Source organism: Pseudopipra pipra, chromosome 5 (assembly GCF_036250125.1).
Source record: "Pseudopipra pipra isolate bDixPip1 chromosome 5, bDixPip1.hap1, whole genome shotgun sequence".
Taxonomy (NCBI): Eukaryota; Metazoa; Chordata; class Aves; order Passeriformes; family Pipridae; genus Pseudopipra; species Pseudopipra pipra.
This window is the reverse complement of record NC_087553.1, coordinates 60641238-60666807: the sequence shown is the minus strand read 5'-3', so window position 1 is coordinate 60666807 and position 25570 is coordinate 60641238. Positions and strand designations below refer to the sequence as shown.

At 37.7% G+C, this 25570-nt stretch overlaps 1 protein-coding gene across 10 annotated transcripts in view; it reads left to right on the top strand.

The window, feature by feature from the left end:
- The window catches only part of KIF21A (kinesin family member 21A), an 88045-nt gene that overhangs the window by 23101 nt on the left and 39374 nt on the right, over positions 1-25570 (top strand). For all 10 annotated transcript variants that reach the window (XM_064656281.1, XM_064656280.1, XM_064656284.1 and 7 more), the window contains exons 2-10: positions 8800-9022; positions 10295-10477; positions 13402-13551; positions 14241-14375; positions 17439-17606; positions 19023-19138; positions 23005-23200; positions 24007-24196; positions 24908-24971. In XM_064656281.1, coding sequence (XP_064512351.1) covers positions 8800-9022; positions 10295-10477; positions 13402-13551; positions 14241-14375; positions 17439-17606; positions 19023-19138; positions 23005-23200; positions 24007-24196; positions 24908-24971 — 1425 coding nt within the window. The remainder of the gene's footprint in view (positions 1-8799; positions 9023-10294; positions 10478-13401; positions 13552-14240; positions 14376-17438; positions 17607-19022; positions 19139-23004; positions 23201-24006; positions 24197-24907; positions 24972-25570) is intronic.

Here is a 25570-nt window from a genome sequence, read left to right as displayed (position 1 = left end):
ATGGGAAACACTACCAGTGAAGTGAAGATGGTATTTCATATTTCTGTGCATGAGCCTATTAGTCATAAAAGCTAAAACATATTTTTCAACAGAAACCTTTAACTTAGAAAAAGCAAGTGCACTCCTGTAAGAGAGACAGATTTAATGCACAGTTTAAGGCAGTCCTCCTGTCCTTCATTTGCTTTTTGGATATTGGACTTGGTACATAAATATACCTGGAGCACAGCCATCAAATTGCAGACTGGTTGAATCCTCTGGTAACCTACAGCTTTAGTGACTTGGAACACTCATCCAAACCCAGAGCTACGGGTGGCTCTGCTTCCTTGTTGTAAATTTTTTGGTTGCAGTTTCCCTTGATTGTGTATTTCCTGTGTTGGCTCAGAAGACATTTCTTTGATTTCTGATGAGCCTTTGGAGATGTTAGGTTTCCCAGACCACCTGGGGAAGAAACCTGTTGTTTGTGTCTGAACCAGGTGTTTGGGATGTCTCTGCTGTTCTGTCAGCTGTGGGGTGATTTCCAGAAGTATAAGCAGATGAAAAGTTGGAAGTGTACATAGGGTTTTCTAAGACTAAAAGCTACCTCTTAAAATAAAAACTGAAATAAGCTAGCACATTCTGGAGTTTCTTTTTGTTCTCTTATTTTAAAGGTGATAAATATTCCCAGGGATTATATTTTGAGGGTTAATCCTTAAAGGAGAAGTAGCCAGTGAGTGACTGTTTTTTCAGTGTATGTTCATGTAAACTGTACAACGTGGTGTCCAGACCTTGAGCTAATGCTGACCACACTAGTAGTATAGCTGAGCACTGTGTTCCACTGTGCACCAGCAATGCTTATTTATGCTTCTTACTCTCTAAAATTACTTGTTCATACTCCCTGATGGGGAGAGGCTGTTGCTTCAGGCTAATTAGCTACATGGAGATCTGATGTCTGTAGTCCCTTTCAGCCCCAGAGTATGTTTGACCCTTTCAGCACTGAAGCATGTTTGACCCCGATTGCTGTGACTCAGGTCTCTATTCTGCCACTTCATGGCACAATGGAGGTGTGCCTGGATTCCTATATGGTATGAAATTAATTTAGAACTTTACTTTTGCTTAACTCCTTGTTTCATTTCTTGCTCATAAATAATAAATACTTTGTCTTAGTTCGTAAGTTATACTTTGCCGCATTTGCTTATATCTCATTTTATCTAAGATATTGGATTATGATTCTAGCTTTCTGAGAGTGGTAAGGCATATAACAATAGATGTTGATAAGAAAACTAAGGCAAGTAGCATAGTAGGACAATTAAAAAAAATCTGTTTGCCTTTGGCATTGGAAACAACATTTCTGTTTAGTTCTACTCAAACTGCACTTGGATTTGGAGGTGTGCCCATTCTGTGCTTGGCAGGCACGTGGAAGCTTATGGTAATACTGCTTTTCCATCACAGATGACCTTGTCTTGAACTAGAAATAAACAAGGCCAGTACAAATCCTGAAACACAGTTCTCCCTTCTCTCTTTCTCTCAAAAGTCAAATTGTTCTCAAAAGCTGTGGATTTCTTTGCTCACTAGAGAGTAAACTACTCCATGAGAAACCACATGAAGGAGCTTTGGATAAAAGCATTCATTCATGTTATGAAGAAAGATGTTGGAGGTCATCTAGATCTGCTGGAAGTTCTGTTAGCCCTCCTGTGGGAGGTGGTGTGAGGAAGGGAGCATGTGGGGCAGTAGGAATTCTTGAGGGAGCAGGCCTGGGTGTTTTCCCTTTGCGTTTTCTTTTCTTGGCAAAAGCACAGGACTGTCCCTGTCAGTGTGAGGATGCCATCTGTGTTGCACAGCCTGCTAGGCTGTTACAGAATTGCACAAGAATTAATCTGAAATCATACTGCTAAACTGTGTCCTGGCTGGCTGTAGTGGCTGCCCGGAGATGCAACTATTATATGGCACTTCAGGAACCAAGGGAGAGCAGCAGCCTGTGGAACTGCCTCATCCTGGCACTGCAAATGTCATCTCCAGCATGAACAGCTAATGGGGAGATGAGCTGACCAGACACAAGCTACTGAAAAGGGTAATTGTTTTATGAAATTAAATTTGCCTGTAAAAATAAAAAAAAAAAATAGCTGAAGAAGTAGAGTTTGAGCATAGAGGAGGGGAACTGGACAAATCTAATTATGACAGTGGTATATTTCCTCAATTTAATTTAATTCCAGTTTTCCATTTGCTGCCTTCTCATTAAGTGACAGTCTGCAGCACTGAAACAAAATATTCTGTGCATATATTTTTGAATAGGAAATTTTTTTTTTGTTTGCAGTAAAATAAGTTAGCTATTGAAAATGTAATATCAGAGCCCATTTGGTCATTTAGTGCCTGATTTTGCTGGATGTTTTAACTTAAGGGTTTAGTGGTCATGTTTCGTGGCTACGCATAGTTTGAAGGAACGCTATACCTTTTTGTAAGTAACTTAATAGGACTTTGGAATAAAATCTGGACCATGTAGGTCCTGCTTAAGCTTTTGCTACAGTCCTTACTGCATTTTTTATGTCCAAGACCTATCCAGGAGGTTTTATCCTCTGGTGTTGCCAAACTTGTATCAAGATACCTACTTTACGTACCTGAAAGTTTCTTGGTATCTAAAGGCAAGAATTAGTAGATGTGCAAAACATCTGCCTCACTTGTGCTTGCCAGGAGGTGTAAGTTTAGGCCGAGTAATGCCTGGACTCTGCCTATCTTCTGTGGGCTCTGGGCACACATACCTGCTGGCAGGACTGAGCTCAGTCTAGACCATGGCAGCTTTAGAGAAACACTGATGGGAGCGGTGCCCAAATCTTATGTAAGAGTGATCGAGTTACATTTGCAGCAAGGTAGTGTCGTTGCCCTGGCTGGGTGACTGGTGTGTGGCTGTGCCTCTTGCAGGGGAAGCAGCAGATTCAAGGGTGGGAGCTGACTATGGAAGGGGGAAAAGACTTGGTGATGTGCTGGGTGACCAATTGCCGCAGCTCGGTTGCTGAACTGTGTCTTGTGTGGTCACTGTAACTTGTATATCTGTAGTTGCATGTCCTTTTTACTTTTGATACCAATAAGTGTAATACCAGTGATCGATACCAGAACTGTACCGTTAAGTGACACCACTGCACAGAAACTCTCTGTGGGTGATAGTTGCTGGTGGGAGCCTAGAGGTTTGTTTCTGCACCCTTTTTGATATGTTAACAACAGGTAAACCTGGGATTTGTCATATGCCAGACCCTCTTGTATCCTTAAAGCTCATTGCATTCAGATGCTATCACTGTGTCTTTTGGAGGTGCTGCTAATTATAGAGCAAGATTCCACTGTGTGCTAGCAAAAATACTGAAAAGTTTATGCATATCAGATGTCTTGGAGATGAAATCTGTTCAGTTTCTTTACTCCTTGCTTGCTGTGAAGGGAGATTAATGGGAGTCATTTGATGAGCATAAATGGAATAGAAGGGTGAAGGAATTCTGATGCTGAAGTAAGGGCAGGAAAGTGTTTTCTTTTGGTTTTGGACAGCATTTGTTTGTTTGTTTCCCAGTTTATATTGCCTGCTATGCTTCAGCAAATATTTAGAAGGTGCTTCTGGATTTAATATTTCATATACCCACATGTGAAACTTAATTGTGTGAAATTTAATAGACTTAGTGTAGTAAGAGAAGCATTGAAGAGCCCTGGGTTTACAGGTTAACTTGTTTCTTGCTCAGCACAACACGTGGTTTGAATTCATGCTTTTCTGAGCAGGGTGAAAACAGCCCTTTCCCCATGGAGTTTTTTAATGAGAAAGAACTTTACGTGGGACTTCAGAGTAATCTTTCCTTTCCAATGCACAGCTTCTGGATAGTCACTGCTATCTGAAAGATTAACCTGTGATTAGTTTTTTCCCACTTTTCTTTCTATAAAACAAGAATAATTTGATGCTTTGCCTTTTTAGATCACTCTTAGAAGTTCTCATGTTCTTATCGCTATTCTGTAGAGGTGCTGAGAAGGCATGTGGTAAACATTTTGATTATTAGCATTTGTTAGAGTAATATTTGCAGTTCTTCACATGGAGATGCAAAATTAAAATATTGCTGGTCTCATTTAGTGTACGAAACGAGATTAAGGGGTGACAATCATAGATGGACGGAGATTGCTGGGTTAGAATTAGGTATTGGAGAGGTTCTTAAATGAACAGGCACAGAGGTAAAATTGTTTAGTAGTTGAAAAGGGATATGTGTGTATGTATATCTATCTATATCCTTATATATCCAGATAGTTATTTATATAAATAATATATATTCAAATCACTGGGACAATTTTTCATCCCTAGAAATAAACTAAGAGAAGATGCTTTTCAAAGAGAATCAATTCTGTAAAGTCTGATGTCTTGCATAACACAGGGTATTGACCTGATGATGGCTGTAGTCCCTGAACTGTATTATCTGCATCTGTTGTAGCTGACAATACTTATAGCAGAGCCATTATGCCCCTGTTCTTCTGAGGGATTAGTTCCAGTACAATACAGTGTATTACTGTGCAACTGCTGGCTGGTTTAGCACTCCCTAATTTGACAACTTGTCTCAGTGTGCTGAGGCAGGAGAGATTTAGGGGATTAAGTTTCATGTGTGTGGCCTGGAGGTGCTGCAAACTACACATAAACAAGAATTGGGTGTGTTCATGCTTTGGAGAAGAGGAGAGGGAAGGATGTAAAGCAAAATGTTGTTTGGGAAGTTGCCACATCTAAGGAGATGTGATTGGAAATAGGTAGAAAACACCTGATATATACAATTAAGCGAGTAGCCTGAAAAACAGGTGAGATGGGGCCATGTAGAAGACAAAATGGTGAAGTCAAATTGGTCTTGGAGAAAAATCTCTGTGGCAGCTTGCCAGACTGCAAGCTGGGCAAGGAGAGATGACCAAAATGAACTCTTTCACATTTTTAAAGCATGGATGCTGCCTGCTTTGCTGACAGAAGTGACCATATTAAGGCATGAGAATGCAAAAGGTTTGGCTGTAAGCAGAAGGAAAAACTCTCCCAATTGAACTGTGGGGTGGAGGGGGAGGAAATGTTCCTATAGCCAGTGCTGGAGCAGAATCTGACTTGCATGAGGACTTATTTGCTGGGCCACACCTTCGGTACAAACAGTAAGACTTTTAGAGCCATGAGGTTCAGGTAATCCACTCACACTGCTTGTAAGTGGCCAGAAATCAGATTGAAAGGGAGGCATCTGTTGCTTTCTCATTTAAGGTCATCATATTAGCTTGGTGCTAAACTTATCAAGAGAGCTATGTAGATTTCAGAGCATGAAGTATCCCTTGAGCAGACTTCAGGTTAGGTGATGAAAATCTCTTGTCTGCACATCCTTTCTTGGGGAAGGTGTCTTTCAAACCTGATGCAGCCATGATTTCTCTCTGGTTGCTCTCTCCCAAGTACATGGCAGAGTAGGACATTGTGGAAGAGTAATCACAAAAGGGGAAGGGCTATCTTTGGGCTGAAGCTTCCCTGATGTGTCGAGTCTTGCTTTGTTTTTCCTTTGTGCTAAGTGCTAGTAAAATGTATTTTTGTCTTAGCACTGCCTTCAGATTTAGTGGTAAGTTAGGGAGGAAGGACACCATCGTCACTGCTGGGTCTCTGAATGTTGTGTTACAACGCAGGGGAAGCAACTGAGCCGGTAACAAGCTGCTAATAGTGACACAGATTTCCTTCAGTTTAGCTGGTTTCTGGAATGGTGTTTTGCTGTGGGCTGATTACGTTGGGCTGATATGTATAGGCTTGCTGTTGTGCAGGGTTTTGTAGCAGCAGAGCTCTGGGAGGTGCTGCCTGGCTGCAAGGCAGGGACCTAGCTGGGACGATTCTCATGGGAAGTCTCTGCAGGGCGACATCGAAACTGCTCACTTTACAGTGCTGTCATCACTGTAATAATTACCATGCAAATCACTGATATTTTAGGCATGCTGTTCCTCTTTGTGGTCACTCTGAGCCTTTACTTAGCAGGAGAAAGGAGAAATTTATTCGGCACCTGTCATAATTGAATCAGTTCCTCAGTGTAGAAACTTAATTCATTTTCGTAAGCATAGAACAAAAGCATATGAAGAAAAACTTATTTTTTTTTTAAAGTTGTCAACTTCATTCTGCAAGTTAGTGGTAAAAGCCCTTCATAAGTGGAGGAAAGTTGGGTTTCTGGAATGCTTGATTTTGGAAATGTGTTTTCCATCTAGATTTTTAGAAAAGGTCTTCCTTGGCTTTCTTGCACTGTAAAACAATGACATACCTCTGGAGTTCTAAAAGCCCTCAGAATTTATTCTTGTAAGGACAATTGATGGCCTTTGTACTGTCTGCACTGGATTAGTGAAAGAATAAGAGTACTTAGTCTGAAAAAGAAGCTTGCCCTCTGACTGACTTCACGGCATTAAAAGAAAACAGTAGAATAACCTACCGAGTTGGCATTTTCTAAATATTGTTTTAGACAGCATGCTACAGTGTTTTATTTGCTCAACTTTCCAGTTGTGTAGAATGCTTTTAGAAAAGGTATATGATTAATTTCTCTTTGAAGACTTTCTACCTAGAAATAAAAGCTATTTTATTACCAAAAGTTCCTTAATTTAGAAGGAAGTAAATGTATTACGAGCTTCTGTACATATTAATCAGATTTTGTGTTTAGTCTTCACAGGTGCTAGTGGATCAAGTTTGTTGTTATTGGAGGAGTCATGTAAATCCTGAATTACTTTTAGCATTCTTATTTCATTTAAAGAAAAAACTCTTATGATAATGATGTAATTAGAGAGAATGTCTGTGACTATATTACACACTTTGTGTTCTTAAATGCAAATTTTATTTTACACGTGATATGATCTTTCCTTTAATGAAATTTTTCAAAGGTTTACTTGATTTCTGCTCCACTCTAGAGGGTATGCTGACAAGGGTGGTACCTCCTGATCATAAATGAACTTTCCATAATGAAATTAATGTGTGGAAAACCTTACAAATAAATTATGGTTAGTTTCTATTGTCACACATTGGGATATAATGAAACCCTTAGAATAAAAAAATCTGAAAAATACTCCTGACAGCAATGCACATCCCTGGATGAATGAAAAATTCAGAATCTGCAATAAAAAGAGGATATATAATGTTTTGTGATTTTTTTCTTTTAAGTAAGATATTTCTAACTTGATCTAAAGTGTACGTGTGCTGATGTAATTTCATTTAGTCTGCAGCAGTCCACTCAGAGCTGTTGGAGACTTGGTCTCTCTGCATCAGCAAGTGTTGGCACGGTCACAGTAGATCAGCAGGTAGCTTTGGGCCCTTATGCTCCCATTAGATTTTGGAACAAGTTTTGTGTATTTGGAGTCAAGCATTTTGGCTTAGTTTCCTCTGAATGGGGTGTAAATTGTGCACACTGAAACTGCTGTGTGATCCAAACCAACATGTGATAAGTGAAGATGTTGGGGAATCTGCTTCAAGACAGCACAGCTACTCTAAAATGTGGAATATGAGATAAATATGTGCCTTTAAATTATACTCTGCATAAATCTTTGATACTGTGTAACTAAAAGTAGCCACACTGAAGTAAACATAGGTACTTAAAGCTTTATATAAATGGATAATCTATATAAAATATTTCATGATTTTGTTTGTATGTAGCTGTACTGCTGATGTTTTATCACCCTTACTATAGCCTTCTTTGTCCTGTCTTTTAACCTGCACACATCTGCACACATTTGGTGTGGGGTGGGGTTTTTTTTGTGTGTTTGGTTTTTTTGTTTGGTTGGTTTTTTTGTTTGTTTGTGTGATTTTTTTGTTTGTTTTTTTGGGGGATTTTGGGGGGTTTTTTTGTGCTGCTTTGGGAACTTGGAAATACTTTAAAAAAAAGGTAGTTTTGTAAACAAATTGTTACTTAATTACAGCTAGAATAATGTGTTATGTAGGCCAGAGTTTTCCTGTTGATAGTTAATCATTAAACCAATTGAATCACAAACTTCCACAGTCATTATTCAATTGACGAGAATGAATTCAATTTTGACGAGACTGCAAGAGTGTTAAGAAAGCAGAGGAATTAATAAAATGATATACGAAGTCCAAGGTAGCTATGTTCTACAAAGTATTTTGTCAGAAACAGAACAAACTAAAATAAAAGCTGAAATTTGTCTCAATTGGAAGATAGTGAGGAATCTTACCTTTAGAACTTGTTAGATATTGTTCTTTTTTTTTTGTCTGAAGATATGCTTCTTCACTGAAACCAAACATTTCACAGAAGTATTCTGGCTGTGACAAAGCTCCTTTCCTGTCAAAGGGAAAGAAGAAATGTGAGCCTTCTCCTTGCTGTCATAGTTCTCATAGCAGGGAGGCTTTCATTTAACATGACATGTAGGCTTTGGTGGGTCTGTGCTCCCAAATTGCTATTTAAAATATCCTGTATTTTTTCACATTTATCTTGCTTGTAAAAAAACTCCTATAACATTAAAATTTCTGTTTTTATGGTGAAAGCATGAAGAAGAAAGATAAAACTAAAAAGCTTGACTTGAAACCAATTATGAAAGTTACTTTTCAGTAATGTATAGTATACATACAGAAATATTAAGAGTTTGAGGCAGGTTGTCAACTTGAAGTAGGTGAACCTTCAGAAAAAATGTTATTTTCGGGCAGTTTTATGACTGGGGTTCTGATACAGTCAGTTCTGTGGCTCAGACAACTGGAAACCTCCTGGCTTGGTGAAAAATTCTGATTTTTCAGCCAGTAAGGACTTCTTCTCATCCCTTATTTTTATTGTTTGTGTATTCCTTTTTGATGATGAGAATCTCTAATAGTTCTTTTTATCTCTTCGAAAACAGAATTAGACCACAGCTAGCCAAAGAGAAGATTGAAGGATGCCATATTTGTACATCTGTCACACCTGGTGAACCTCAAGTGTTCTTGGGAAAAGATAAGGCCTTCACTTTTGATTATGTCTTTAACATTGACTCACAGCAAGAAGAGATCTATGTACAGTGTATAGAAAAGCTGATTGAAGGCTGCTTTGAAGGCTATAATGCCACTGTCTTTGCTTATGGCCAGGTAAGCTTTATAATTTTATTTTGAAGTGTTAATTTTGGAATAAATAGTTTCTTGCAACTGACTTTCTCTTAAATTTTGAAGTGCATGAATCTGTTTTTTAGCATCTTGGATTTATTTTCAATGAGTTATCCTGTAGGAGACTCGTTAGGATTTTATATAGATTCTGTGTAAACTGGCAGTGAAAACACAGAATATATATATAGGCAGTAGATCTGAAATTAATAGTAATGCTGAAAATAGTATCAGTCCATATAATTCCTACATTCACCTCAGTGCAGCAATTATTGACTTAATCGGTTGACATTTAGAGATGTAATGAGGTTCTTTTCTGAATAACTATCCAGCCCTCTGCATTTCCACACATTTTTGGGAATAGGGGCTTTTTAAAAATAGATCCTGTGGAACTTTGGGTCACATTGTTTGTTTGTGGGCAAAATGTAGACATCAGATTCCAAAGACAGAAAACTTTTCATAGAGAACACACCCTCTTAGTACACTTAGCACACATTTGACTTCTCAAAGGTGAGCACAATGTAGAGAATGTGTTACTGTCTTCTGAATATTCCTTTAGGAATCAGTTGCATAAAATTAGGTCTTGCATGCTGAATTTTCACCACTGTTGAATGTCACATCTCAAGTTAGCTAAGTGAAGTCTAATCCTAGTGAAACAAAGCAGTTTGCAGATCCAGTTTAGCAGATTATGTTCAGCTGTGTGATCCTATCTTTGTCTTAGACTTGACCCACTAATTAAGTGAAAACACAACACTACCTTGTCTTCTATAGGACTTCACATTTAATTAAATTAATTTCCCAGTGAAGATTCTTTCAGTATAAAGTGAGAACAATGGGAATATAATACCTGAGATATTCCAACATGGTAATTAAGGGAGTAATTCGATCTATTTCAGTAAAAAATTGCGAATACCACTTCTACCTCCAAAATACATGCTTTCATTAACAGCCTTGGTTGAAAACATTAACTCATCTTTTGACCTCAGAGATGATAGCTCAAGGCTGATGAAAGTTGCTTAGGGGAAGTTTCCAGGGGAAAGGTTATTAAAGATTGAACTGGTCTCTCCCTTCTTGTGTGTGATCTGTGGATAGACAGTAGAGTTGGTCCAAATTCTGCTGTTCATCCATTTTTCAAAATGACCCATTGTTGTGTGTGTTAATATTGTAAAGATGAGAGACTGATTAGTGTTCACAAATTGCATTTCTGTGATGATTTGGTGCTATTCATGCATTCTAGTGACTACTCCTTTTTCAAATTAGACAGGTGCTGGCAAAACATACACCATGGGCACTGGATTTGATGTCAACATAACAGAAGAGGAACAAGGCATTATATCACGTGCTGTTAAGCACCTTTTCAGATGTATTGAAGAAAAGAAACAAGGTGCTATTAAACAAGGACTTCCACCTCCAGATTTTAAAGTGAATGCACAGTTCTTAGAGGTAAATATGATCTGTGTTTGTGGCTGTAACTTTGTGGGTTTTTTAGAACACCAATTAAATATTTTTTTCTGGTTTCTTCTTTTACATTTTTTTTCTTACAAGATGTTTTGAATTATCTTCAAGTTTTCAAAAGTAAATTTTATAGGATTTGCTTCAGCTCTTCAGTTTACGAAAAAGAGCCTTTTTATCTTATTCCAGTTTTTTCATACTTCCCTTTATAGCGTTATTTTGAAGCACAGAAATAGTTATGTTAGTCATAACTTATCCTTTTCTGTAGCATGCCTTTGTTTGTATGGCCTGTTGCTCAAGCTTGTTTGTAATTCTTTGCAAAACCTTAAAGCAAGAAACTATAAAAAAACCCCCTCAATTATACTTTGTGGCTTTGAATAGTGACCATGCTTTGCCTGCTTTTGCCACTTTGCCATAGATTTCTTTAGCTTACAAAATCTGTTCAGGAGGCTTATATTTCTTTCACCAAAGAAGAAATCTAGCATGAAAATACTTCCTTCTGCAGTTCCCATTAGTTTAGGACTGGGTCACTATTCTAATAGTGACACTTTTGTGTCACTATGCCCTTTTTCCTTAGACCCACAGAAAACCCTGGTCAATGCTGTGGCAAAACTGTTCCCCTTGTGTTTGCTTATAGACACAGTTACTGGTAAAGAGGCTGTAACATCTGTGATCTTTCCGACCTGCAGCAGCTGTTGGTTTAAGTCTTGCTGTGTCTTTATGCTGTGTCTCCTGACTGTGGAACTACTTTTTAAATTGATTGATTTGGGTGTAACACATTTACATTCACTACCAAGCTGCAAAATCTGATACTTTAGGCACATGGACAGGAAGAATCAATTTAAGGAAGAGCAGGTGTAAATTTGTATTGCTTAGTTCAGTATTTATGATTTTATCTACTTTAGGGGTGGAAAAACTCCATTTTTATTTTACCAAAGAGAAAATCTGTTGGTTTTATTACTTTTGAAGTAAATTAAGTCCTTTAGTCATGTGTTCCTATGACTGTTCTAAAGATTAACAAGCTGGCAGTAGTTTTGCACTGGTATAGGTTTGTCACTGCTAACCTTAAGCAGAACTCTGTGTTGCTCTGGCTAATGTTTGCCTAGAGAGAGTTGGGTTGAGAACGTGCTGTGGGAATGCTCTGCTTTTCTCTCTGTTTGTACATCAGGGAGCTGCAACTTTGCTTCTGCTTAGGCAGCTGCAACATGAGTAGCATAAGGAGTAGTAACCAGTGTGGTTTCTGAATTTATTATGAGTTTTGACATAACATTACAAATGTGGCTGACTCCCAAAATACAGAGCAGTAATTAAATGCTACAGGGGGAATGGTATGAAGAACTGCAGTCCTTACCACGTATTTCAGATGAAATGTTCATACTGAAACCTGTCTTATCTAATTTATAGAAAGGTTAAATGATGTATATAATATTTTTCTCCCTTAAAAAAATGTCATTTTTGTTGGTAGATTTTTTTTTTTTGTTCTACTGAGGTTAAATTAGAGCTTTCCCAGAAAGAGCTTTTTCTGATTAGTTAGGTATTATACACTACTCTTGTATCAGAAAGTGTCCTCTTCCTCCCATCCTATCTACCATTAGAGCTGAATCGCATAAACTATAATTTACTGATTGAACAAGTTGAAGCAAGATTGTATTTTGGAATAACTTTGAAGTCTTACAGCTGGATAACTCTAGGGAACAGTAGCTTTTGTTTGCTACTTTCTTGCCTTTCTTTAGTTTGCTGCAGTCTGCCTCCCTTAGTTCCTTGCTTTCCTGCTTTTTCAAAAGATAGGCATATGCAGTCCCATGCAATTGCAGGTGCATTATCAGGATCTCTAAACTGTGGCATAAGTTTGTTTGCACTTATCAAGATAAAACATTGGTAAGATGGTTCCTGCTTTGAATTCCATGCTTAATAATTAAATACAATTCCTTTTTCAATATGTAAAGGATTAAAAGCATCACATTCACAAACACTGAGCCTTTTCTTCTCAGGTAAGACTTTTTGCTTGTGAGAGGAGAAAGTCACTTTCAGTGTATGAGAAGGTACTCTGGGTGAATACAGATCTATTGTGATGGTTCTCTAACTTTTACCTAATGATTTTCATCAGGAATTGAATTAGTCTGACCTGAGCTCTGCTGAAGTGAGTTGGTATAACTAAATTAAAGACTGGAAATGTTTCAGTGTACATCAGCAGAGACCTGAGCCATGAGATTCTCAGCAGGATAGTGCTTTGTTTTTCCCCGATATCTTCAATTGGATCTAAACACCTTTTGTAAAACTCAGAACATTCTTATGTAGTACAAAAGCCCTGCTCAAGAAGCTATACCATAGTATTTTTGGACTGCTGCTTGGTTGTTTTTAAGAAGGAGCTTGCACAAAAACTATTCTACGTCAAATTCCTTTGAGAGCAGGAAGAGTTTATCTAAACGAAAGAGAGACGTAGAATTATTAAGGTGTGAGAGAGGATATGAGGAAAGGTGTGATGGCAGGGAGAGCAAGTGCAGTGAGTTGGAAATGTTTGGAGGAGGGTGCAGTCAACTGAATCAACAAAAGAAAAGCCCAAGGTCAAATCTGAAGACAGCAGGTGCCTACCACAGAAACCACTGCCACTCTAGTTCTGCTGGCATCGAATGCCTTCTCTTCCCTAGTCCCACCAAAGAATTACCTCTCAGATTTGGCAACATGGAGGAATTTACTGCTTCTTTGGGTGGCATAATAGAAAGTTGTGCGGATCACTTAATTTGCAGCTGCTCTTGTTATGTGTTGTTCTTGTAAGTTTGGATGTTTCACAGCATTCTTTTTTTGGGAGCTGAGACATTTGGATTTTTATGTCTTTTGGTATGTACCATGCACAGATTTGTTAGTCTTTAGAAGAATTCCTTCCTAAAGTGATATTTTTTTTTCCTTCTCCTCAGCTTTACAATGAAGAAATTCTTGATCTGTTTGATACCACACGTGATATCGATGCAAAGAATAAAAAATCAAATATTAAAATACATGAAGATTCAGCAGGAGGAATTTATACAGTGGGTGTTACAACCCGAACTGTGAATGGAGAATCGGAGGTGATAATTGAAAATAAATTACTCTGTAGCATACCAAATACATTCTAAAAATGTCGTCTTTATGTTTTGATAGGCATTTAAAAATAGAGGTTATGCTTGCTAGTATCTGCCTCTTGGACAATTTAAGTGTGAAACCTAGCTAAATTTTTTATTTTCTTAATTTCTGTAGTCTTGAATCTGGTAAGTGTCTAATATTAAGTGCATGCTACATTCATTTAAAGCTAGGAATAGGCTTTTGTTAATAATATAGTTCTGCTGGGAGAGAAAATTTTGGCCATGTAGTAAATCTGATCTTCCAGATCTTACATATGTTACTTTTCCTGACTGATATGAAATAAACTGCTGTTCATATGCATTGCAAATCTTAATACAAATGTTACTGTGCTCCACGTTTTTATATAAAAGGTACAAAACCCATACATCTGTTGCTACAGGTCAATGAAGATAGCTATGTTACTACCAGCGGACAGTAAAAAGAGGTATACAAAGATATAAGGATTTTCTTTCAGGAATCACAGAAAATACTTTTAGTTTGCTTATTTAAGAATCTTTGTGCTTTTTTGGTTTGTAGGAACTGAATTCATAGCAAAGAGAAAAAGTTTAATTGTATTTCTGAAACAATAAGTGTTATAGGAACACGTTTTCTTTAACCAGCAAGCAATGCAATGTACTTCTTGTCTGTTTTCTAGATGATGCAGTGCTTGAAGCTGGGAGCTTTGTCTCGAACCACCGCCAGCACTCAGATGAATGTTCAGAGCTCACGCTCACATGCTATCTTTACTATACACTTATGTCAAACCAGAGTCTGTCCTGTATTTAATGCTGTATGTATTTTTTTCTGTTATTAAACCTATCTTTAGTAGCCATTTTTCAAAATGGGGAAAATTTTGGCAGCCACTGCTATTTGAATTGCGCTTAATAAGGATGCTACAGTCATCATAATGCTCGATGAATTTGCTAAGCGTTATAATAATTTGATTTAATCTGTGCATATGTAACCATCCTCTAGCCAGAGGCAACCATAAACTGCAGCCTCTTACATGAACCTGCCTATTTTCCTCTAGCATTTTCTACGGTCTTTTGTTGCGACATACACAAGCGAGAAAGTTAAAATGTAATTTGTCTTTAATTGGGAAAGCACTTTTAAGTGTCTTAGCAGTTAGTGGGTTTAAACTTGCAGTCAACTAACTGAACTGCTTGGATATTTCAGAGTTAAGTTTTTTGTTGATATCCAGTAAGACACAAGTGGAAAAGCATTAAATTCTAAGCCTTAGTGTATTTATTTTAAATAGATATATATTTGGGGTGCAGGTATTCTGTTAAGTCTATGTGCTTAGCTTGAAATTTAAATTATGAATGAACATGGTGCTGTTCTGTAGAAGTTGTTAGTTGCTCTTTGTGTATCTTGTAAAGAGGAAAGTTCTGAATAAATCCAAATTACTGAAAACTATGGTACCTTCAGGGGGACTTGATTATTCTTAAGGTAACAAATTTTTTAAATATTAAATAATGTCTAGCTTGTATTTTGCCCATAGGCATGTGGAACAGTGAACTGGATTTTCAGTTCTTCTTGGTGGGGTTGCCTTTTTTTTTTAATACTACAAATAATCATTTGCAGGCAAAATGAGGGTCCCTTCCTGGTCCTTTGTGGTATGTAGACCTGCTTTATACACGTGCTAAAAACACTTCTTCCTGCTTTCCATGCTGAAACTGTGGATCTGGTGGTGTGGTCAGCTGTCTTCACTCGGGAGAAACTGGCATCACACTCAGAGCCCAGACAGGGCACCTCAGTCACTGTGTGGTGACACTGTCTGCTTGGAGGTTTTTGCTGAAAACTGTCTATGGAGAGTGAGATAAGTCATCTTGGAGCCTCATTTCCCGGAGGCTGTTGGCACAGCAGTCCCTTGTGCTGATGCACTCACAGCCTTCCACATCAGCTGAGCCACTTGCAGGACTGTTGTCTCGCTCTGCCTTTTTTCTTACAGAGGCTTGTGTTAGAGGAATAGGTAGCCACCTTCTGCCTTATGTCAAGCTGTTTTGTTTCTCCTTTACTTGGAAGATATGCACAAGATAATTTGACTCCCTGGAGCTATGTGTTTCTATATCCTTAATCTGTGAAGACAGCACCCTCTTCTTTCCCTGTGGAGTTTAGGAGAGTAGAGGACAGACCTGATGTTGGCCTCTGAACACTCCTAGAATCTAAATTAATACAAGCTATTATTGGGTGGTCAGGGTAGATGTAGCTCAAGTTTCTGTAGACAAGAGTTTTGGGAGACCTTTGTTACCAGGGCAACGCAGTTTCTCGTTCTCGGATGACAGCGCTGGCTGTGTCCCTTCTGTGCACAGTGGCTGGTGCCCGGTGCTGGCAGGCAGCCAGGGCTGCAGTGCACAGTCACGCTGCTCCTTGAGCTCTGTTCACATAATCCATGCTTCTTAGAAGTTTCTAGATGTACATTTCACTTGCTAAATAAACGAGAGTGACAGGGTGCATTAATCATTACTTTGAGGGCTGGGAGTGAGAGTCAGGGTAAACATCAGAATAACAGAAATAATGATTTCTGGTCTTGTGGAAGTAGCACAATTCCTGTTCTCTTCTGTAACTGCGGCTAAAGGAGGCCACTTTAGAAGCATGAAATATTTCACTACCATGAGAATGGTTTGGTCTGCAGAGACCTGCATTATCCCTTGCAGTAGTGAAGGGAGCCGTGGGCTAGCTGAGCAAGGCCATTGCCACAGAATGAATACCTGAGGGTTTGTGGTTTTGTTTTGATTTTTTTTTTTAAACAAAACCCAGAACAATCTGCCTTACTGCCTTACTAACAATAAAACTTGTTATTTGGGCTGTGAGAGTATGTTATAAATCCATACACTCATTACATGCTTATTACGTGACACCATGACAAGTTAGTAGAAGTTGCCCTGCATTGGATATCTTACCAGAAAGGTCAAGAAGTGAGTGATTTAAAGATTTTTCTTATTGTCACTTTCCTGACAACAAATCTAACTGCACTTAGAGTAAAATAAAACTCCACAGTATATGGTACAGCTACACTAATCGGCAGGAAAAAAGTTCGGGATTATTTAATGAAAAAGGATAATTTTGTTGCTGTGCTTTGGGAGATGAAGTGGAAAGAGGCTGAGGCTATGGTACCTGCCCCTAGTGCAGTGTGTTCCTGGGGAGACTCCCTGGAGCCTGTCATGGAGTGCCAGTCATTACAGCTTACCTGGGGGAGGAAGGTGGAAGAGAGAAAGGAACCTTTTCTTCCTCCTGTGTTCCTCCTGCTGTCCTTATTTTCTGGTCAAATCAGAAGTGCTAGTGGAATACTGACTGCTAGGAAAATGCCATTAAAAATGGCTTCAAACAATAATTCCTAAAGTAAGTTGAAGAATCACGCCACAGGAAAGCTGATGATGGGGTTTAGAGTGGTATAAAATCAAAATATCTTTCAGTTATTTGGCAGGTTTATGAACTAAGTGGCTCTGGTAATTTTTTTGGGTAATAATGTAATTAAGGTTTTGGTTTTTTTAAATCAGTTTCCTTTGACAATTGATGCAAGACTTGCATTTCTGAGGGGAACAAAGTTTGTTGCCCACCTTGCTGCAGACTTGTATACTTCAGTGTATGTATCCCCCCATTTCTACATGAAGAAACAGTGGTAGCTCATACTTAAAGTAATTTGTATTCACATGCATCTAGAGCTGGGTCTTCAAGAATGTTAGTGTATATATATTAACATGGAGATAATATTTTGAAACATACTGTTGTTAGAATGAATAAGGAGATGGTCATGACAAAGAAGGTAGTCTTGTAATTAATTGTTGATTGAACTTTGCAAATGTTAATACGAAAGATCTTACCAAGCCTTATGGGTTCTCCTTTACTTCAGGATAATGCCACTGATAACAGGATAATATCTGAATCTTCTGAGATGAATGAATATGAAACTCTTACTGCCAAGTTTCATTTTGTCGATCTGGCGGGATCTGAAAGGTTAAAGCGAACAGGAGCTACAGGAGAAAGGGCAAAAGAAGGCATTTCCATCAACTGTGGACTAGTAAGACTATACAAATATACAACATAGTGTAAAACAACCCTAGGCAAAACACTTTGATGTAGGAATAAAATTTATAATTTATAGCATCACTATTTTTTTCTTGTCTATGTACTGGCTCTCTATAGTTTTTTATTAACTGTAATAAATGTTTTACTTAACATTTACTAAACTGCACTGAAAAGTAGAGCTGGTTGATTATCAGTGATTATAGATATCAGTGATATCAGAGATTATAGTTTCATTCCTTTGTTTTGAGCTGTTTGGCTGTGTGGAGGCTCTGTGCAATTCTCTTTTTAAGACACAAAATATATGTCTATTTTATATGTGAAAACATGTCTTTTGTTGTGGGCTAGTGTGCAGTACCAGTGAGGTATTCTGTAATTAGAACTTGCATAGTGATTCTCTTGCCATCATGACAGTTGTTATTTTCTGTAGTTATTCTGCTTATATTATGTGGAAGAGAAAGAGAATTCAGTTCAATTTCATCATTAACATAAGCACAAAGCCAACAGGAATTTGGTGATTTAGATGACATAGATGTATCCTTAACAAATAGGATACAAAATGCATGAAGGTGAAAATCAGTGTGATAAAAATATATGGCTGCAAAACTTTAATTTACAGTGAAGTCCAGCCCCCAGTTTTGTGAAACAGACTGAGAGTGCTTTAAACCCTTAAAAGCAAGCAGCCACAGCATGGGGTGTGCCTGCAGTTCTCCAGCTGCTGGGCACAGCCAGACCATTCCCAGTCCAAGAACTGGCAGGACAGGGCGCCACCTGGAGCCATGTTTTTCAGTTTGGCAAATGAGTGAAGTGTGTGCAGTTGCACATTAAAAATAATTCCACAGCCAAATGCTAGCTTGTTTATAAACATGAATTAGACCCTCTTAGCAATGAAACAGGATGGTCCCGGACTACATAATTTCAAGCCTCAAATGCTTACATCTTCAGACATTTTTTATTTAATATCTGTAGAGGTAGTATATTCTGGGTTTTTTCATATGAATGCCCCATATTTTATTCTAAATGTAGCATAAAGCAGATGGATAAAATTAATTTGTAGCCCCTGCTAGAAATAGAGATCAACTTTTATCATAAAAAGTAAATGTTTGTTAGATATGAAGTATTTCTAATTTCAGTTTGTGACTGAGATATCAATAGACAGTGCATAAAATTGTGCTAAACACTTAGCATTTGCAGGTACTAGCCTGCAAGTCATCTGATGCACTGTTGATAACACAGAAGTTTCTACATGTCTACTGTAAAATGTAAAAATCTTCAGAAATATTTTTATCTTAACTTCCATGAGTATATTCATTTTCTCACAATATGCTGACCGCGGTTTATACTGTTTTTGAAATAAAACTACTCAGGAACTGATTCTGACTTCTGCATTACATGATTTGGTGTCTTATAGCTGGCACTTGGCAATGTAATAAGTGCATTGGGAGATAAAAGTAAGAAGGCAACTCATGTACCATACAGAGATTCAAAGCTTACAAGGCTGCTTCAAGACTCTCTTGGGGGAAACAGGTATGAAAATTGGAACACTTTATGTATTTTATTGTGAATGAGCATGAATGAATTTATAATCTTCAGAAAGCAAAATAAACATTAAATAACAACAAAAATAGCCACTGGAGGAAGGTTCTGAAGATAAATTGCTGTCATGACAAAAATGTTGTCAGTGCAGGGGAAAAGATTTTGAAAGAGGATTTTTGCTTTGTTCTTTTCAGTGCTGTTATAATTTTACTAGATATGAGGCTTTGAGGTACTTAGAACTTACCGTTTCCAGACATGTTCTTTCCACGAAGACATGTTTAGATTGTAGATAGTATAAATGGTAAATTTTATTTACAGCATATTTTAAAGCTGCGATGAGTTTCTGATTTAGAGTTGTGGGTGATTTTGGTCTTTGGTTTTGTTTTGTTTTGTTTTTTTGTAAGTGTATTGTTTGCTCTGACTGCCATGCACAGGAACTTGGAGTCAGCTTGCCACTGGCACTGCCATCTCTTTAAAGGTTATATATTTCAAGCCATGGTGTATCTGTCCAGTTATCTGATGTTGGTTTGTAGCCTAATAAAAACAAACTAGTGTATCACCAGGGTTGTTGGTATGAACCTGTTTTTATATATTCTCCATATATACAATGAAGAGAAGTTATGGCCTATGAAGGCTTTATCTAAGAAAGCATGGACAAATTTATAAATAATAATACAAATTTTGTATCTGTAATGTTAACATGTCCGAATAGAAGAGCGACCATAGCTGAGTATATTTTGGTAGGGTAAGTATTCTTATTGCTCTATGTGATTCAATATGCCTGGCTCTTATATTTAGGAGGGTAGGCAGTTTTCTGAGCATTTCACAAAGGAATACGGAGAAGTGGAAGGAAATTCTTGAATCGTTGCTCTGGTCTTCAGAGAGAGAACTTTAATAACACCTTGAAGCACTGCAGTGTGAGGAAAAGCAGAGCCAGACAAAATAAGTAAAATAAAGGCTAGAATTTTCAGAAGTATATAAGGACAAAAGAAACTCAAGAATTATGAAAAAATCAGCAGAAAGCAAGAGCATAGCTCTTCTGCTTCACTAAATTTTATGTCAAATACACCAGCTAATGAGCATTTTTTCAAACCACTTCTAAAATCTCACTTTGTGGAAGCATTATTTGACTCCAAAATATTTTTTTATTTTACAACTCCGCTGCTCCCCCTCCTGTTCTTCAGGAGAAATTGCAGAGTTTAGTGTACGGTGGTGTCGGGTTTAACCCCGGCCAGCAGCCAAGCTCCACACAGCTGCTTGCTCACTACCCCTGGTGGGATGGGGGAGAAAATTGGAAGGGTAAAAGTTGAGGGTTTGAGATAGTTTACTAGATAAAGCAAAAGTCATGTATGCAAGCAAAGCAAAACAGGAGAATCACTCACCACTTCCCATGGGCAGGCAGGTATTCAGCCATCCCCAGGAAATTAGGGCTTCAGCCTGTGTAGTGGTGACTTGGGAAGACAAATATTATCACTCTGAATGTCCCCCTCTTCCTCCACCTTTATGAGCTGAGAATGATGCCATATGGTCTGGAATATCCCTTGGGTCAGTTGGGGTCAGCTGTCCTGGCTGTGTCCCTTCCAACTCCTTGTGCATCCCCAGCCTCCTTGCTGGTGAAAAGTGTGCAAGCACTGCTCAGCAGTAACTGAAACATATCTGCATTAAGGACGCATAGTAGGTGATTTCAGCACAAGTCCAAAACAGCACATACCAGCTACAATGAAGAAAATCAGATCTATCCCAGCCCAAACCAGCACAAATGTACAGATAGCAAATGCTACCCCAGAATATTTTTGATGATAGTTGTATATTTTCTTTCTGTTTCTTTGTGGCTGATGTTAAATGCGTGGGTGCTCCCCTCCCCTTATTTTTTATGTATGTGAGACTTCTCAAATCAGTACTTTATTGTTGAGGAAGAGGGTTTTATATATATATATATATATATACACACACACACACACACATAAACACATTTTGCGTGGTTTCTTATCCCTGCTTTGGCAACCAAAATGTGTGAGAAGCTAAATTTTAACAAATACGCAGTTTTTCTTCTGGGGAATCATATTTAGATTTCTTTTAGCCTGTTCTGCAGCCTTCCAAATTCCATCCTAGGTATTACAGTCCAGATTACTGTTTCTCTCTTTAAAAATATGTATAAAAAATGTACTAGTAGTGATTTGGGTTAGACTGTAGTAAGTCCTGAGTTAACGATGATAAAAGCATTGTATCACTGTACTATTCTCACCATAATCCTCATTTTAAGTATAATGCTGTAACAGTTCTGAAGCAGCATTTAAATATTAATGTTTCTTGAATTATTCAATAAAGAATATAGAGCATTGGTGTTTTAAAAGGAATTTTATAGTGTATAATATGAAAAATAAGAACTTTCATAACTTCAGGAGCTGGGAGAGCAGTTTAAAGAAGTGGTAAAATAAAGAGAGTAGAACAGCTTTAAGAAATCCTGATCCATTACACAATTCAGATAGGAAAGTGGAGTTCAAGTTGTTCAGTTTTCAAGATGGAGACATAGCAGAACCAGTCCTCTGGGGTGTAGAAATGTAAGCTCATTCTCAACTGAAAACAGAAGTATTCCTCATGTCAGAATTAAAATTTGTTCTTAATCCTGCATACTCTTGTCTTGAGGACTAAACTCAGTTTAGAGAACTGACACAAAGATACCACCAAGGGTTGAGGAAGAATTGCTGAAACTGAATGTTTGTTTTAGTCTCAGGCTAGTTACTCTTTCTGGTTTAGTTTCCCAGTGGGTGTGGTGAGGTAACTGTTTGCCTCACAGAGGGTTGCAGGGATTCATTTGTTTATCGCAGTCTAAAATTATAGAAAGTGAAGATCAGAATCTAGTCTGCCTGATTTATATATTGCTCATTTGCCCTGGAGACAGTGCACTCTTCCTAATGCTTCACCTAAGCTGTGATATACAATGGAGAAGCAAGCTCCTTTAAAGCCTGGAGGGGCATACTCAGTCCATCAAATGCAGATGTTTAGCCCTTTCTGTTGAGAATTTAGGCCATGTATGCACCTTCAGAGTGCTCTGCAGCTAGAATTCTGGTTCTGACCCCTCTAGGCTGTTCTCATCTAATGTGAAGTGAGTATGCTCCAGGGAGTGTGAGAAGGGACCTATTAGATGATGAAACCACTTGGTTGGAATGAAAAAATGTTCTGCTTTTTTTCTGCTTTTGTCCCACCTGAGGTAGACAATAGGTACATTAGGCATATATGGACACCCAAGAGGAGCATTTGGGCAACGTGCAGATGAAGTAGGTAGGCACCTCAGGAATTACAATAGTCCAATTACATGGTCCAAATCACTGTGTAGGAATTTAGGCTGATCTTAAATTCCTAAATCTCAGTTTATGTAGGATTAGGCAAAGTGAATGTAATTTGAAAAATATTTCTGGAAACTGCTCAGCAGTAACTAAAACATATCTGCATTAAGGACACATATTGGGTGTTTTCAGCACAAATCCAAAACATAGCCTGCACTAGCTACTATGAAGAAAATACTCTACCCCAGCCCAAACCAGCCCAAATGTACAGATAGCAAACGCTACCCCAGAATATTTTCAATGATACTTGTATATATTCTTCATGCCTCCTTCTGACTGATGTTAAATGTGTGGAACACTTGATGACCTAGTATCTCCTACACTGTGCTAGGGTGATGCAAGATGTGATAGTGCTGACCTTTGTGGTTCACAGTCTGCTGTGAGTTAGATCAAGAAATATTTTCACAAATGTTAGGAAGTTGCTATTCTTGTTTCACCTTCTACCTCAAGACCTGTTGGCTTCTCTCTATTCTCTTTGTGTAATGCTGACTTGTGTTTTTTAACTTCTAGTCAAACCCTCATGATAGCGTGTGTAAGCCCTTCAGATCGAGACTTCATGGAAACTTTGAACACATTGAAGTATGCCAATCGGGCACGGAACATCAAGAACAAGGTGATGGTTAATCAGGATAGGGCTAGTCAACAAATAAATGCTTTGCGCAGTGAGATTGCACGGCTACAGATGGAACTCATGGAATACAAAACAGTAAGTTTGCCCTCTTAGGATTTCTTCTGCTTTAAAATGCTTATAATTTCACAGCTTGTTTTTCTGTTGACTACTTCCACTTCATACACGTTTGAATACCAACCTTGACGTAAACAACACTTCTAATTGCCAGATATTTTTAGAAAACTTAGATTATGTCCCCAAAGAAAAGATACATCAGCAAATGCCAATGATGTTAACAGATGCTGCATGCTGTTTGCATTTTGAAAGGCAAAAATTGACCTTGCCATGTTCAACAATGAGAAACAATCACCTCCAAAGCAAAAACGACCACAACTTAGACTGATGTGTTAAGTGAATGTGTACAGTTCCTGTGTATTGTTTTTGAAAACTTACTAGGTAGCTAAAACAATGTGTTTAAAAAATAAAGTTTTATATAAGGAAAATACTCATACTACACAATGTTTTATTTCTTCCTGAAAGTTTAAACAAATAATGGTTTCTGCAATAAATGTTACCAAAGAGTGTTGTACTCCTTTGTTATTCTTGAGATAGTATCCTGATTTGATAGAGTTGTCTTCTCGTTTCTTAACCTCTTCAAGAACTTGTATTTCAGACTAAGATGGAGTTACACAGGACCCAAATGCTAAGGTGTTGTCCAACTACCAATGTTTTGAAAACTATCCATTTATCAATGTTCTGAACTTTATGAGAGAAGATTATCTTTTGCTCTGAGCATCTATTTAGAATTTCAAATAATCTGTGGATTGCCTTTACTAAGTTAAAATTTTGTCACATGTAGGTCAGCCCTCTACTGGTAATAAAATACTTTTACTTTCTTAAAGGGTAAAAGGATTATAGATGAAGAAGGCGTTGAAAGCATCAATGACATGTTTCATGAAAATGCGATGCTGCAAACAGAAAACAACAACCTGCGTGTTAGAATTAAAGCAATGCAAGAGACTATCGATGCACTTAGAGCCAGAATAACGCAGCTTATGAGTGATCAGGCCAACCAAGTGCTAGCCAGAACAGGTATGCCGTGGGTGTGATGTGTGTAAACTGCTTCATAAGTTCATGAACTTTAATCCAGTATATGCTCTTGCTTCGTGGATCCCTTGGAATGAAGCGATGCCTTTGTATCAGTAATGTAGGACCTGCTTTGGCAGGAATAGGCCCTCATCTGATTATTTCTTCTGTTTCTGGAGATTTCTGTTAGTAGTTGGGTACCCTGATTTGACCATTCATTTAGGACTACGAGCAACATGAGATATGACATAATACCCTTGGATAGGAATTATTTATATGCTTAGCCCCATATGAACTTACATATTTTGCTTTGGATGGGGACGTAAACAAAGATGGGTGAATGTTGGCTTGCTTGTCACCTCATAGAATAATCAACCAATTGACTTACCATGACTGCATTGTTTTTTTTGTGCACAGTTTGTCAGGTTACTTTTGATTTATGCATTGTTAAAATGTGCTAATGTGGCAAACAAATGAAATAGAAAAGGTTAATGGTAATCACATGATGATCATATGACAGAGGAACCAAAGACTTAATTCAGTTTAAGCAGGAAAGATATTATACAAATCAGATAAGATCTTAATGTGTAACCCATGTGACTGTTTATCTTTGCTGGTACCTTGTGCCTAGTAGCTGTATTCAGATATTTATATTGTTACCATCCTTCCTTAATCTTTCTCTTCCCCTCATTACCTCTTTCTCTCTGTCCTTCAAAGGAGAAGGAAATGAAGAAATTAGCAACATGATTCATAATTATATCAAGGAAATTGAAGATCTCAGGTATTTGCCTAAATATTTGAACAATTTTTATTAAAAATAAACCCAAAACACTAGAAGTGCTAGCAAGTAAATGCTTCACCTGTTTTCCTCTGTGGGGATTACTTTAGTAAAGTGGTCCTTCAGCTTCTAAGACCATCTGGTGTTGCTCTTGGCTACAAAAATGTAAAATGTTAAAGATGAAACTGACAATAGAAATGAGACTAAGATGTTGCCTAAATAATGATGATGATGACTTGATATTGTTGCACAAAGGACAGCAAAACTTGGAACAATTATTTAATAACTTTATAACCTTGTGTATAAATTATAGTACTGAGAAATTATGTGTAATTTAATGTTAAAAAAGGCCCCTGCTTTCATTTTAAATTTAAAAAAACCCTCTAAATATTTTTATTTATCTATTTCTTGGACACATATCATGCAAAAAAATTATCTGGCCTATCCCCACTTAGTGCTAGAGCTTTTGTGTGGCATTCATGTAACATGTATATACATATAGCATATGCAGATAGGTATGTGTACATATGTGTGTATGTTCATACAGACATTTGTATTTTCATGTATTCCAAAGGAAATGTGTTGAAGGTACAGATGCTAAA